At 41.0% G+C, this 14,562-nt stretch overlaps 1 protein-coding gene across 1 annotated transcript; it reads right to left on the bottom strand.

The window, feature by feature from the left end:
- Positions 1-461: 461 nt before the first annotated feature.
- Positions 462-13,661, bottom strand: MRPL44 (mitochondrial ribosomal protein L44). Its single transcript, XM_039236816.1, has 4 exons — positions 13,443-13,661; positions 11,243-11,711; positions 4,014-4,192; positions 462-802 (listed from the first exon to the last, which is right to left on the bottom strand). Exons 1-4 carry the CDS (start codon positions 13,619-13,621, stop codon positions 607-609), a joined length of 1,023 nt encoding a protein of 340 aa, XP_039092747.1. The 5' UTR covers positions 13,622-13,661; the 3' UTR covers positions 462-606.
- Between the last annotated feature and the right edge of the window lie 901 nt (positions 13,662-14,562).

The raw sequence follows: 14,562 nt of genomic DNA, 5'->3' as shown, positions 1-14,562 counted from the left end.
GCAGATTTTAAACTGGTTTTGAAAAGTTAACCTTTTCTGCCATTTGTTTTCTACAAATTCAGTAAATAGGAGATGAATGAACACACAAAATTTTAAACCTGGACAGAATCTAAGGACCACATAAACACCTAACTGTGATAATCTGCACTTTACATTTCTAAAGGTTAGGAATGATTACTATTTTAGCTAAAATAATATTTGAGGGGCAAAGTTCACCAACCTGGGTATATCAGATTACAGCACAATGAAATCTTTAGAGAAAGAACGACTTTTTTTATTGTCATTAAAGTTCACATAAAACACATACTCAAATTATGATGAAGCCAGATAGGAATAAAATACACCTAACTCTAGCCATGTAAAATACAATAATAAAGTCAAGGACTTGAGAAAAAAACTTACTGGAAAACATCAAAAAAACCTTTGGACAAAACAAAACAGAACAAAACAAAAAAAACAACAAAAAAAAAACCCACCAACGACCTTATGAACACTTGCTTTATTTTAGGAACTCATGATGAGGAGCCAGACCTAGTTCTTCACGACGTGAAAAGTGTCCAGCCTCGAGCATCTCTGATGTGCGTCTCCCTGTCTGGCTCGCGGGTGTCAGGCTGCCGCATGCTCGGCTGGGGGGCTGGCCGAGACCGGCTCCTCCGCTCTGAACTTGACCGTGGGCGTGGAATAGTCCCAGGGCCGGCGGTTCTCCGTGAATCCGAACAGCTTCCGCAGCGCCACTCGAGCCGCCTCATCTTCCGCGGCCAGCACCGTCTCCCCAGGTCCCTCCGCGATCAGCTTTTTGTCACTAGACAACAGATCAAGCAAGAGTCGTCTGAAATCACCCGCGCATCATAAAACACAGGCCACAAGTCTGTTCTGGATTCTAAATCTTATTTTGGCAAGAATATCTACCAGAAGTAACACAAGAGCTTTGGATGTAGTATCTTTTGAATATCAGGGGTATTTTTGTTTTGTTTTGTTTTTTGCGAATTCATTATATACAGTAGTTAGACAAGAAATTCTACATTTCCATGGAAATATAAACTCGGTAGGGTCCAATGTTTTTTTCTTATCTAAAAAAATTCTTTTAATGTTTATTTATTTGAGATAGAGAGAGAGCAAGCGCGAGCGAGCAAGTGAGCGAGCGGGAATGGGGCAGAGAGATAGGGAAACACAGAATCTGAAACAGGCTCCAGGCTCTGAGCTGTCAGCACAGAGCCCGACACAGGGCCTGAACTCACAAAACACGAGATCATGACCTAAGCTGAGGTTGGACATTTAACTGACTGAGCCACCCAGGCACCCCAGGTCCAATAGTTTTCAAATCAAAACCCAAGGTGCATTTAGGTAAGTATGGGTTTGTTCCATTGTTGATGAAATAATATATAAAAATCTTCTTACAAAAACTCAAAAAATGATTAAAACTATTCTTGGAGGGCACCTGGGTGACTCAGTCATTAAGCATCTGACTTCAGCTTAGGTCCTGATTTCACAGTTCATGAGTTCGAGTCCCACATCAGGTGAGCTCAAGTCCTGCTTTGGGTGAACACAAGCCCCATTCTGGGTAAGCCCTGCTTTTCTCTCTCTCTCTCTCTCTCTCCGCCCCTGGCTCACTTGTGCCCTCTTTCTCAAAAACAAAAAAAGACTATTCATGGAAAATATAACTACATTATTTTTAATTTATCTTGAACCTGTAATATAAGGAAAACTTTTATGGAAAAAAATTGTGCTTTTCTGATTTTTCATCTAAACTTTAAAACAAATGAGATATTAGTTCTCTCTATATATTTTTTTAAAGTTTTATTTATTTTGAGAGAGAGTGTGCACATGTTGAGGGGTAGAGAGAGGGAGGGCGAGAGAATCCCAACCACAGGGGCTTGATCTCACAAACCATGAGATCATGACCTGAGCCAAAAACAAGAGTCAGGACATTCAACTGACTGAGCTACACAGGCACCCCAGTTCTAGACTTTAAATTAAGAGCTCTAGATCTTTAAAATTTGCTAAGATTAAAAAATTTTATATATGATAATCTACTTTGATATATTCCCAAAGGATACCTGAGGTACCACAGTAAACACTTTAGGCTACTGGTGTTCTATTAAAACCAAATTAAAACAAAAATGCGTATTCTGCTTTACTTGATATCTATATTACCGGAACTAGCAATCTCTTCTCCAAAAAATGTAAAAGATATTCTTGCAAGGGAGCAAAGGATGGGCACTAAACAAATGTGGTATGGGTGTGCTACTTCTCAATTATATTTAACTACTACCTGGAAATTTCCTGACCCCAGCTGGATGTATCCAACTAAAAGAAGCATCTCTGAAAATTTCATGAATAGCAATTCCACTTAGTAGCTTGGATTCAATAGAAGTTGACCTGAAAGCTAAGGAAGGCTCAAATCAAAGAAAAACAAAAAACCTGTGAAGGTAAAATAATGTGGGGGCACCTGGGTGGCTCAGTCAGTTAAGCATCTGACTTCAGCTCAGGTCATGATCTCACAGTTCATGAGTTCGAGCCCCGCATCGAGCTTTGTGCTAACAGCTCAGAGCCTGGAGCTTGCTTCGGATTTTGGGTCTCCCTCTCTGTCTCTCTCAAAAATAAACAAACATTTAAAAAAAATTTTAAAAAGAAAAAAAAAAGAAAGAAAAACAATGTGGAAGGAATTAGATAAGAAACACCTGCTGTGGTAATAATTTGATATGAAACAAAATTTAACTATGTAAGTTAAACGTCACAGTAATAGTTACACACGTACATATTTGTACAAAATAAAGGATAGAGAAAATCATCTAAGTGAATTTCAACCACACAATGTTTATTTATCATGTTTCTAGTCCAATAAAGGTGATAATATATCACTGTTCATTTTTTTCAAAACCATTAGGTAAAATCTAGGTTTCTTCCTAGATAATAATCATTAATAATTCTACTACCTGATGACAACCACTGTTAGTAATAGGGCAGACTCCTTTTTTTTGCTTAAATGTAAGAGATCATCCTTCAAACTTTCCGTGTATCATTAAAACCCTTTAAGCACCTCACCTGTCCGCGCTGTACCAGATTCCAACATGTGCATTTGCCATTTCCCTCTTGCTGGACACCAAAGGTATTACTAATTTTTTGTCTAACGTAAAAACTGCAATTAGTTCAACAACTGCTTACTGACCACCACGTCCAAGGAGCTGCGGTAGGCTCAGGGGATAGAGGGTAAACTACAAATGAACGTCTCTGTTTACAGCCTCGAGAGACACACGCAAAGTGAGAACACCAAATCAAAGAACGTGAAGCATTTAAAGACTTCGGCGTTTTGTCAGAATTACTGACAGAAATACTGCACCACTCTTTTCTTCTGCCAGGAGTATATGAGCTGCTGAGAAAGGATGTGTTTTAAGACTTTTCAGCCTGATAAGAAGAACTATCTCTTCACTGTGCTGTGCACTTCAAGTTGAAACTTTTTATATTTTCATGTTTTCCTTTGTGATGTCTTCCATCGCCTTTACCCTAGAAAACCCTTCATCATATAAAGATCAGAAAAACATTTACCTAGATTTTAATCGAGGTCGCTTACATATTCAGTCAGTGTGAGGCGAGCCAACGGTTTACTAACACATGTTCAATGTGGGCTGATTTCTATAATTTGAAGAACAACTAAACCCTTCCTTTTCCAGTCCTAGGCTCAGCTGAAGCTGTCACAAGTGTGGATTAGGGTTCCATCTGTAATAACAGTTTTGAATAAGAACTTTTTTTTTTCCACAGAAATATGGAGAATACCATGAAATTCTTACTTCCGAATATACAACATATACTTGGTTAGCAAAAGCTACTATTAGCAAACCAGATTCCTTGGCTTCCCCTCAGAATAACCAACAAGAAAGGAAGCAGTAAATAGATAATCGTGGGAGTGAGATTTTAAAAATGTTTTACAATTAGAGGTTACATTAAGGAATTGTGAAGTCAGTTTTTAAGGCTTCCACTCAATGTAATGAAGTTAAGATTAAAGTTTTACTAACCAGTATAAGCCAACAAAAAACACAGGCAAAGCTGTAGTGCTTCCAGACTGCCTGGTGAGTCTAGATTCAGGAGCTGAAATATTCCTTCTCTTCAGTTCTTCTACCAGGAGCCCCATAGGATTTATTATCTTCCAAATCTCAAAGAGTTCTTTTCCAGTCATCTGGGTAATTAAGAAGTCCTGTGCATAAAAAATAGAATTTATACATTTAAATTAGTATGATGAAAATACAGACCATAATTCAAAGTACACTTTTAAGAGAATTTAAAAACAATGCAAATTGAAAAAAGGACAAAATGTACTATTCATTTTCATTTCTGTATAGATTTTCATGTTAAGTTTTATTACAAAAATCATAGTTGTTGCAGATATGATACTCTATATAAAAAACCAAAAAGACTCCACCAAAAAATTGCTAGAACTGATACACGAATTCAGTAGTCACAGGATACAAAATCAACATATAGAAATGTTACATTTCTATACAATAATAATGAAGCAGCAGAAAGAGAAATCAAGGAATCGATTCCATTTAAGATTATACCAAAAACCGTAAGGTATCTAGGAATAAACCTAACCAAAGAGGTAAAAGATCTGCACTCTAAAAACCACAGAACACTTATGACAGAAACTGAAGATGACACCAAAAAATGGAAAAACATTCCATGCTCATGGGTTGGAAGACAGGTATTGTTAAAACGTCTACACTACCCAAAGCAACGTACACGTTTAATGCAATCCCTATTGAAATACCACAGCATTTTTCACAGAGCTAGAACAATCTGAAAATTTGTATGGAACCACAAAAGACCTCAAAAAGCAAAGCAATTTTGAAAAAGAAAAAGCTGGAGGCATCACAATTCCAGACTTCAAGCTATATTACAAAGCTGTAGTCATCAACACAATATGATACTGACACAAAAACAGACACACATGAATGGAATAGGATAGAAAACCCAGAAATAGACCCATAACAGTATGGTCAACTAATCTTCAACAAAGCAGGAAAGAATATCCATTGGAAAAAAGAAAGTCTCTTTAACAAAAAGTGATGGAAAAACTGGACAACGACATGCAAAAGAATAAAACTGGACCACTGTCTTATACCATATGCAAAAGTTAAGTTTAAAATGGATGAAAGACTTAAATGTGAGATGGGAAACAATCAAAACCGTAGAGGAGATCACAGGCAAAAACCTCTTTGACCTTGGCCATAGAGACTTCTTCCTACATACATCTCTGGAGGCGAGGGAAACAAAAGTAAAAATGAACTACTGGGACGTCACCAAGATAAAAAAAAAAAAAAAAAAGAAAACTTCTGGGGCGCCTGGGTAACTCAGTTAAGTGTCCGAGTTCAGCTCAGGTCATGATCTCTTCCGTGAGCTTAAGCCCCCACGTAGGGGTTCTGTGCTGACAGCTCTGAGCCTGGAGCCTGTTTTGTATTCTAGGTCTCACTCTGCCTCTGCCCCTCTCCCCTCTTGTACTCTGTCTTCTCTCTCTCAAAAATAAATATTTAAAAAAAATTTTTTTAAAGATAAAAAGATTCTGCACAGCGAAGGAAACAATCAACAAACCTAAAAGGCAACCTTCAGAATGAGAGAAACTATTTGCAAATGACATACCTGATAAAGGGTTAGTATCCAAAATCTATTAAAAAACTTCTCAAATAATAACCAAAAAACAAATAAACCAGTTAAAAAATGGGAAGGCATGAACAGTCATTTTTCCAAAGAAGATATATACTGATGGCTAACAGATACACGAAAAGATGCTCAACATCACTCATCATCAGGGAAATATAAATCAAAACCACAATGAGATACCACCTCACACAGGCCAGAATGCCTAAAATTAACAATACAAGAAACAACAAATGCCTAAAATTAACAACACAAGAAACAACAAATGCCTAAAATTAACAACATAAGATGTTGGTGAGAATACAAGGAAAGGGGAACCCTCTTAAACTTAAAATGCAAACTGGTGGCACTTCTCTGGAAAACAGTGTGGAGGTTCCTTAAAAATGAAAATATTACTACCCTATGGCCCAGGAACTGCACTACTGGGGATTTACCCAAAGAATCAAAAAATGCTGATTTGAAGGGGTACACCTCGATGTTTATAGCAGCACTATCAACAATAGCCAAACTATGGAGAAAGCCCAAATGTCCACGGACTGATGAATGGATGAAGAAGATGTGGTGTATGGCTGCAATGTAGTATTACTCAGACATCAAAAAGAATGAAATCTTGCCATCTGCAACAACACGGATGGAGCTAGAGTGTATTATACTAAGGGAAATAAGTCAGAAAAAAAAAAAAAACCAAATACTACATGATTTCGCTTATATGTGGAATTATAAAAAAATAGAAGAACATAAGGGAATAAAGAGGCAAACCAGAAAACACTCTTGACTAGAGAGAACAAACGGGACAGTTGCTAGAAGGGGGGTGGGGACGATGGGTTAGATGAGGGATGGGTATTAAAGAATGCACTCGTCAGGATGAGCGCTGGGTGTTATATGTAAGTAATAAATCACTAAATTCTACTCCTGAAACTACTCTTATACCATGTTAACTAAACAGAATTTAAATAAAAGCCTGAATAAAAAAAATAATAGTTGAAGGTGAAATCTTATCTTAGAAATACATCAATAAGAAAAAGATTTTTAAAACAAATGTATTAATGAATAAAGAGTAGTAACTTCCAGAAGAAACTCGTATAAGAAAGTACTATGGGGGCCGGGCACCTGGGTGGCTATTACCTAAGTGATGCTTCAGCTCAGGTCATGATCTCAGGGGGCTGAGATCAAGCTCTGGGCTCCACACTAGGTGTGAAACCTTCTTAAGATTCTCACCTGGGTGGCTCAGTCAGTTAAATGTCTGATTTCAGCTCAGGTCATGATCTCGCAATTTGTGGGTTCAAGCCCCGCACTGAGCTCAGAGCCTGGAGCCTGCTTTGGACTCTGTGCCTCCCTCTCTTTCTGCCTTTCCCCTGTTCATGCTCAGTCTCTCTGTGTCTCTCAAAAATAAATAAACTTAAAAAGAAAAAAAAAAGATTCTCTCCCTCTTCCCCTGCCCCCTCCCTTGCTCACACTCTAGGTTTATCCCTTTCTCAAAAAAAAAAGGGCCTCTAGATGATAGTACTTCGCTGTTGAAACTCATGATTTAAAAAAAAAATCATTTAAATAATTTCACATTAAGTATCTTTTCAAACTATTTAAGACCTGATAATATTTTATAAGCTAAGAAAATGGAAAAGCTTTTGAACATTCAAAGAGAATTAATTTTGCCAATTAAAAAAAATTATCAATATTGACAGAAAATATGGGAACATAAATTTTCATGAAAACATACTGCGACTAACTTGTGTTAACACAGTACAGGGCACCTGGGTAGCTTAGTGGGTTGAGAATCCAGGTCTTGGTTTCAGCTCAGGTCATGTCACAGTTCATGGGTTCAAGACCCGCATAAGACTGCACTGACAGTGCAAAGCCTGCTTGAGATTCTCTCTTTCTCTCTCTGCCCCTCCCCTGCTCACGCTCTCTCTCAAAAACAAATAAACTTTAAAAAAAAATTAAAAAAAAAACCCAGTACATAGTAAAGGATGGGTAAATGGGGACAGAAGGGGAGAAATTTAAAAAACACCTTAGTTCATAAAATAGTCAATTTCATTACACTTGCCTGAGCACCAGAACTCTATTTCAGCCTTAGTAAAAAACATATCACCTGAAATTAATATAACACTATACATTAATCACACTAGAGTTTAAAAACATGTTTTAAATTTATAAGTCCTCAGTGGGGGACTGAAATTTCAACGTATAGAGAGAGTTGCCTTACGAGACACCTATGTTATTTACACCTATGAGGGAATCACTGGGATCATCTGCAATATAACAGTAAGGTAAGGAAAGACAATTTGAATGCCTAAGATATTAGCAGAAATATAAAAAGAAACCTAGATTTTTCTGGTGATTATCTATGCCTCCTATTTTTTCCCTATAGGTTCCTGGTCTTAGTACTTTATTATCAGAGCTTTCGGTGGGAGTGTAGGTTGAATATTGCAATCTCACCTCCCCACAACAGGGAGACAGTATGAAGAAATGTTTCTAAAATGTACATATGATCATGGAAACCTATTAAAACTCCTCCAGCTTTCCACAGGTCAGTCTTTACAAGCCCATCCACTGTGTACTCTTCAATCCGCTAAGAACACTGCTCACATTTAAAAAGTCACCCCCTGGAGGGCTAGTTGGAATGGATTCCTAGGCCCGACTCTTATTAGAGCTTCTGAATCAGCAGACTGAGCTAGTGGTGCCTCTGAATCAGTGTTTCTAAGTTCTCAGCGATTCTAATGCTACTGATGCCAAACTACCTTCTGAGGAGCACAGGTTTAAAAAATCACCTCTATCACTTCCCCAGGTACAAGATGATCTGGCCACACAAAATACCAGTAGTTCCCCAAACACAAGCTTATCCTCAAGGTTTCTTCCTAGGATGTCCTTCTTAGGGGAGCATCACTTTCATACTTTCCCTAACCCTGTTATAGCTGACTGCTGCCTCCCAGTTCCCTCCACACCTTTATAATACATCTTTGAGAACACCCAGCTCCCTCTTGAACTGCCTGACGAGCTGTGACTAGGACCCTGGAGGCAAGAATCGCATCCCCAGTTGCTCAGGCTCCAGTGCTCAGCAAAGTGCTCAGCACACAGTAAACAACAGATCCTAGGTGGAAAATGAATGAAATAAGACACAGGTATGAGACTCATTTAACTCTAATAGGACTCATGATTAGAACTGTCAACAGAGTCTCTAAGATACGGAGAGCACGGATTTACAAAATGATCTCAGGACTACCTTGCGGAAATTAAAAAAAAAAGTAAAGGGACCAAAATTTGTTTAGACAGTTCTAAGACTCCACAGAAGCTAAGGGGACAAGAGAATGGAAATCATGGGGGGGCTTAGTGAGGATTTCTTTAGAAAAGCTATTTTATTGGGAGGGGCGAGGGCAAATGAGAGCCTTTCCTTTTCACCTCAAGCCACGAGGGCCTCAAAAAGTCAACTGGCTTCCAAATCTGGGACGAGAAATACAGTCGACTGGCAGCCAATACACATTCCCTGCTTATAGCAAACAGGCTGGCAGAAGCTGCCAGCAGAAGCCTGCGCCTGATGTCAAAGGTCTAACTATCCTTGAGACCTAATGTGCAACTCACAGAAGGGATAGCATTTCTTAGGGAATCCTATCCAGGAAACCGGAAGCTGACGTGGGGAAAACAGTCAATACTCAGGTCAAGGAAGATGGTTGGAAGGTCCCAGCAGGGAGGGGCGCCTGGGTGGCTCAGTCAGTTAAGTGTCCGAATTTGGCTCAGGTCATGATCTCACGGTTCGTGGGTTTGAGCCCCGCGTCGGGCTCTGTGCTGACAGCTCAGAGCCTGGAGCCTGTCTTCGGATTCTGTGTCTCCCTCCTCTCTCTCTGACCCTCCCCGGATCACACTGTCTCTATCTCTCTCTCAAAAATAAAAAAAATTAAAAAATAAGAAAATAAAAAAGGAAGGTCCCAGCAGGGAATACAATGCCTAGTGGAGTCTGTTTTAAACATCAACCAGGCTCAGAAAGCACTAGATCAGATGAAAGCCATCACACCAAGTAAGAATCTCTTGTTCTCCTTCTCCGAGCTCCCACTCCGGACAAGCAGTTAATATACCTGCTTCCCAAAGGCAAACAGGTGGCCCACCTATTCCAGGCTGTAGTTGGGGAAGGAGAAGACAGATACGAACAAAGCCTGAATGTTGGCCAATACAGTATTCTTCTCCATCAAAATTATGAAACTCAATATCAAAACTAAATGAATAGATTCCAACAGTAAGAGATGCTGGTTTTAAAGGACCTGACATTCAAATGTCTGAATCAAGACTGTGTTTTGGGGCACCTGGGTGGCTCAGTCGGTTGAGCGTCCGGCTTTGGCTCAGCTCATGATCCCGTGGTTCCTGGGTTCAATCCTCACGTCGGGCTCTGTGCTGACAGCTAGCTCAGAGCCTGAAGCCTGTTTCAGATTCTTATCTCCCTCTCTCTGACCCTTCCCTGCTCACATTGTCTCTCTCTCTCTCTCAGAAATAAGTAAAACATTAAAAAAAAAAAAACTGTGTTTTGACTTAAAAGTAATCATGTGGATTTACCATTATATAAAGGTCACCAAACCTCATGCATTCATCCAATGTAAGGGATAAAAATCCTCCCAGCTAAATTCTCAAAGAACAGGGGGAGTCAAGGAATCCCAATTATGTTAAGTATTTTCATCAGCTAAGTTACTGGCTACCAAGGAATTAGGTATACATCACAGGGACTCAGAAATCCAAGATTTTATGACTTGTAAAAACAGAACAGCAGCCGGGACCTCGGCATGAAGCTCCCTGACGGCACCAGGCCTCTGAATAGTTAGCTTCATTCATTCACTGAACACCTGCTGAGCAGGCACCATGGAGCACCGCCCTTGGACCTGACTATGGAGACCAGGCTTGCAGTCCTAGGAACTCACCACCCAGCATTTAATATTCACCTCTGATGACGTCCTCAATAATGAGACACGACCATAAAACAGCTTTAGGGCTTTCTCAGAATTTGGTAGGGAGAAAAATTCACAGAGAACTTTCCAAGATCATATAACAAAGGAATGAATTACAAAAAATTGTTTTCAGGGCTGCCTGGGTGGCTCAGTTAGGTAAGCACCGGACTTCAGCTCAGGTCATGATCTTACAGTTTGTGGGTTCAAGCCCCGCGTCAGGCTCTGTGCTGACAGCTCAGAACCTGGAGCCTGCTTCAGATTCTGTGTCTCCCTCTCTCTCTGCCTCTCCCCTACGTGCATGTGCCAGCTCGTTCGTTTGCTCTCTCAAAAATAAATGTTAAAAAAATATTTTTATTTACTTAAAAAAAAATTTTTTTTTTAATGTTTTATTTATTTCTAGGAGATAGAGAGAGACAGCGTGAGCAGGGGAGGGTCAAAGAGAGAGGGAGTCACAGACTGAAACAGACTCCAGGCTGTGAGCTGGCAGTTAGCACAGAGCCCGACGCGGGGCTCGAACCCACGAACCACGAGATCATGACCTAAGCGAAAGTCGGACGCTTAACCGACTAAGCCACCCAGGCGCCCCAAAAAAACATTTTTAAAGACCTTTATTTCTTCTGTCCACCTCAGGCAGGTCCCAGCCTCTGCGAGTAAGCACTACCTACCCTGATGAAAAGAGCGGTCCTCTCGGGGCCACTGCTCTGCAGCAAGGCTCCAATCACTGCGAAGAACGTCTGCCGTAAGACAGGTGGGGGAACTGGAAACTCTGCACTCAGTGTCAACTGCTCCACCGCCAGGTTTCTGGCCACATGACACACCACTTCCTCACCAGTGAGAAAGTCAACAAGACTTTTAATGCCTTCGGGGGGCAAGTCTGGGAATGCATCCTTAAGAAACTGTGTGAGGCAAGTTTTTGAAAAAGATGTCCCTTGTTCAGAGAGTTCCTGATTATCTTTAAGATTCAGAAGAACAGCTTCTTTCTCTATTCCAAGGTTTTGGCGCTTGGCCTCCTCGCTTTTAATATAGCAGCTATTAACAAATGCAGTTTTGAGAAGATCTAAGGAAAAGGTTTCCTGTAACCGATGTCCAAATGCTTGTATTTCAGCATGGTAATCCCAGTTGGGCTTCTCTGAACTGAAAACACAGAAGAGAAGACAGTAAGAGATGGTAAAGAGAACAAAAAAATGTTACAGTGATGCAAGACTGTTCACTGGGATGCAATCTTATTGACTACGTAAAGGAAATTTAAAAAGACGGAGTTTCATTGTTAACACCAGGCTTTGATTTTCTAAAAGTTAAAACTTAAGTCAGATGATTACTTGGAGTTCTTTGCTACATTCACTGAACTTGTTTTCCCTTGAAGCCAACTGCCCCGTTAAAGATGTTCTTCTATATCAGAGACTGAGCCATTACCCTACCTTTGGATTCCTAATTTCTCCTGTAACCATGGAATTATGCTTTATACCTAGGTATGAAATACACATTATAATTTTACAGGTTCAAGATATAAACAATAAACAATAAGTACATTATATTTATCTTTTATTTATCCCGTTTTTAAAACACCCATTTAGATTAGCAACTAAATAATCTAGTATCATAGTAAGTAGGTTAAAAGTTCATTATCATTTCCAGGAATGACTAAAAGGTCTTTCTAAAGAGACACTGAAAGCCAAATAAAACTCTTTTAAGTAAAATAGGATAGGAGGGGTGCCTGGGTGGCTCAGTCAGTTAAACGTCTGAAGCTTGCCTGGGATTCTCTCTCTCCTCTCTCTCTCTGCCCCTATCCGACTTGCTCTCTTCTCTCTCTCTCTCAAAATTAATAAGTAAACTTAAAAAAATTTTTTTTAAAAAGGAAGCTCTGAGGGTCTTGGCTGTAAGTCATAAAATGTATGTAAACCTATCTAATGCTTAGTTTCATCCAACTATAAAAGCTTAAAATGACTAACCTCACAATAATCAAAGAACTGTGAATTCAGAAGAGATAACTATTTTTTGCCTATCAGGAAAGGAACTCAATATTGTTTAGAAAGAGTGGAGGAATATGAACACATATTCCTGATATATGTACAAATTGGTTCAACTTTGGGAGGGGAAATATTAAAGTAGCCATGAAATTTCATACTTAATCCCAAAGGAGTACTCACTTCAAAGCGAGTCACTGTTGTACCCGCTACAATATGGAACTCAAAGACCTACAAACCTAAGTCAAAAAAGAGTGAGGCGCATCGATCTTATAACTGCCATGACTACACGTCAAAGACACGTTACTAAAGACAAAAAGATGCAAGACCTCACGTACAGTAGATCTCATTTGGAGCTACCTGTGACTCTACCAGGAGGACACTGGCCTTCTCTCCCAAGCTACTGCCAGACAACGACTGCAACAAGATTAAGATAAAACAAGATAAAGTAGGGCAAACACACACACACACACACACACACACACACACACAAACCCTAAGCTCAACTGTTTTCCTTTTATTCTGACAAGTGGTATTGTAGTTGCATACACTTAATTTCGCTCTTGCAATGCTGTGGAATGCTTTCATCTCTCTTATCTGTGCCCCAGAATTCTCAGCCCTTACAACACAGGGTCTACAACCCCCACGCCCGCATAAAGGTTACACTCGCGAGGCCTCATTTCTCACAACTCTCAGTTGACAGGATCGAAGTCAGAGTTCCGAAGAGCCCCGCGGCAGAAATCCATCCCCTGGGCCTCGGCGCACGCGGCCACGTTCCACCGCGGTCTCTACCGCAAGCGTCCTGGGCTCACGCCGGGCACGCTTTGGCGAGGGGCAACCCTCCCCGCCGCCGCCCGGTCCTCGACCCGCCACTCCGAACCCCCTCCGAGGCGCCTCCTACCGGCGCACGGGCGGCGGCGGGCACCGGAGCAGGCGCCACCGCTCTAATTCCTTCTGGAAGCGGAAGGCGGCGCGGAATCCCTTCTTCACGCCCCGGACAGGCGGGACGAGGATGGGGGCGGCCGGTGCCAGGAGGCAGCGGGGCCCCCGCAAGAGCAGTCTCCCCAGGCCGGATGCCATTGCGGGGGAAAAGCAATGGAGGCCGGAAGGAAAAAAGTCGGACCGGTGAGGCGGTAACACCGTCCCCCCAGATTTGGGCGAGAGGAGCGAAGCCGGGGCGGGGCTAGTGCGCAGGGGGGCGGGGCTAGTGCGCAGGGGGGCGGGGCGGCTGCCGTTGAGCTTTACTGCGCATGTGCGAGCTCGAGTTCCTGCCCACCTAGTTTACTCTGGGGCGAGCACGGATTGAGGAGCATCCGGAACCAGAGTTTAGTGGAAGAAGGTGCTTCACCCTGGCAGTTGCTTTCTCGTTCCTTCCTTTCTCATTAACGCAAAAGCCTGGTTCACTTTCAGTTTAAAGAAAACACATAAAGTCTCAGAAAAATCCATTCCTTGTCAATGTATATTTAGTCTTAAGAGTAACAGACCACCAATCCAGCCACTGTTTACCCAACGTGCCTCCAAAACGTGTTTCCCTTCAGGAGCCCTCCACTAAGGGATATTGACTTAACCAAAATTTAAATTTCTAACAGTAGAAACTTTAAAGTATCAAAAAAAAGGGGGGGACTGGAAAAAAATGCATCACAATGGGAACAATGGAATTGTCTTTCTCCCCTTTTTCTACTCTTTAGCAGTACTGTTATATTGCTTTCCTACCAAACTGTTCATATAAATGTTAATCTAATATTAATTCACAAATGAAGACTTTTCTGAATTCTCAATTTTGAGTTGCCTGTTGAACATCTAGATCCCCAAAGGGCAGGCACCTCTTTCTGTGGTCTCTCTATTTGTTAATGGCTTCAGTGTCCCCTACTCCCCCAGTAACCCAGATTGGGCTCTGATATTTTCAATTATTTATATTTCCACAAACACCCTATTTTGTCCAGCTGTCAAGGCCTTTTTCAATTTATTTCCACAGCAGCCACCTGATGGCTATCTTTACCTCCTTGCCAGGCCTTGCACAT

The sequence above is a fragment of the Hyaena hyaena genome, unplaced genomic scaffold (genome assembly GCF_003009895.1).
Source record: "Hyaena hyaena isolate Hyena2069 unplaced genomic scaffold, ASM300989v1 scaffold_117, whole genome shotgun sequence".
Taxonomy (NCBI): Eukaryota; Metazoa; Chordata; class Mammalia; order Carnivora; family Hyaenidae; genus Hyaena; species Hyaena hyaena.
Note: the sequence above shows the minus strand (reverse complement) of the source record. Positions and strands in the feature narration are given on the sequence as shown.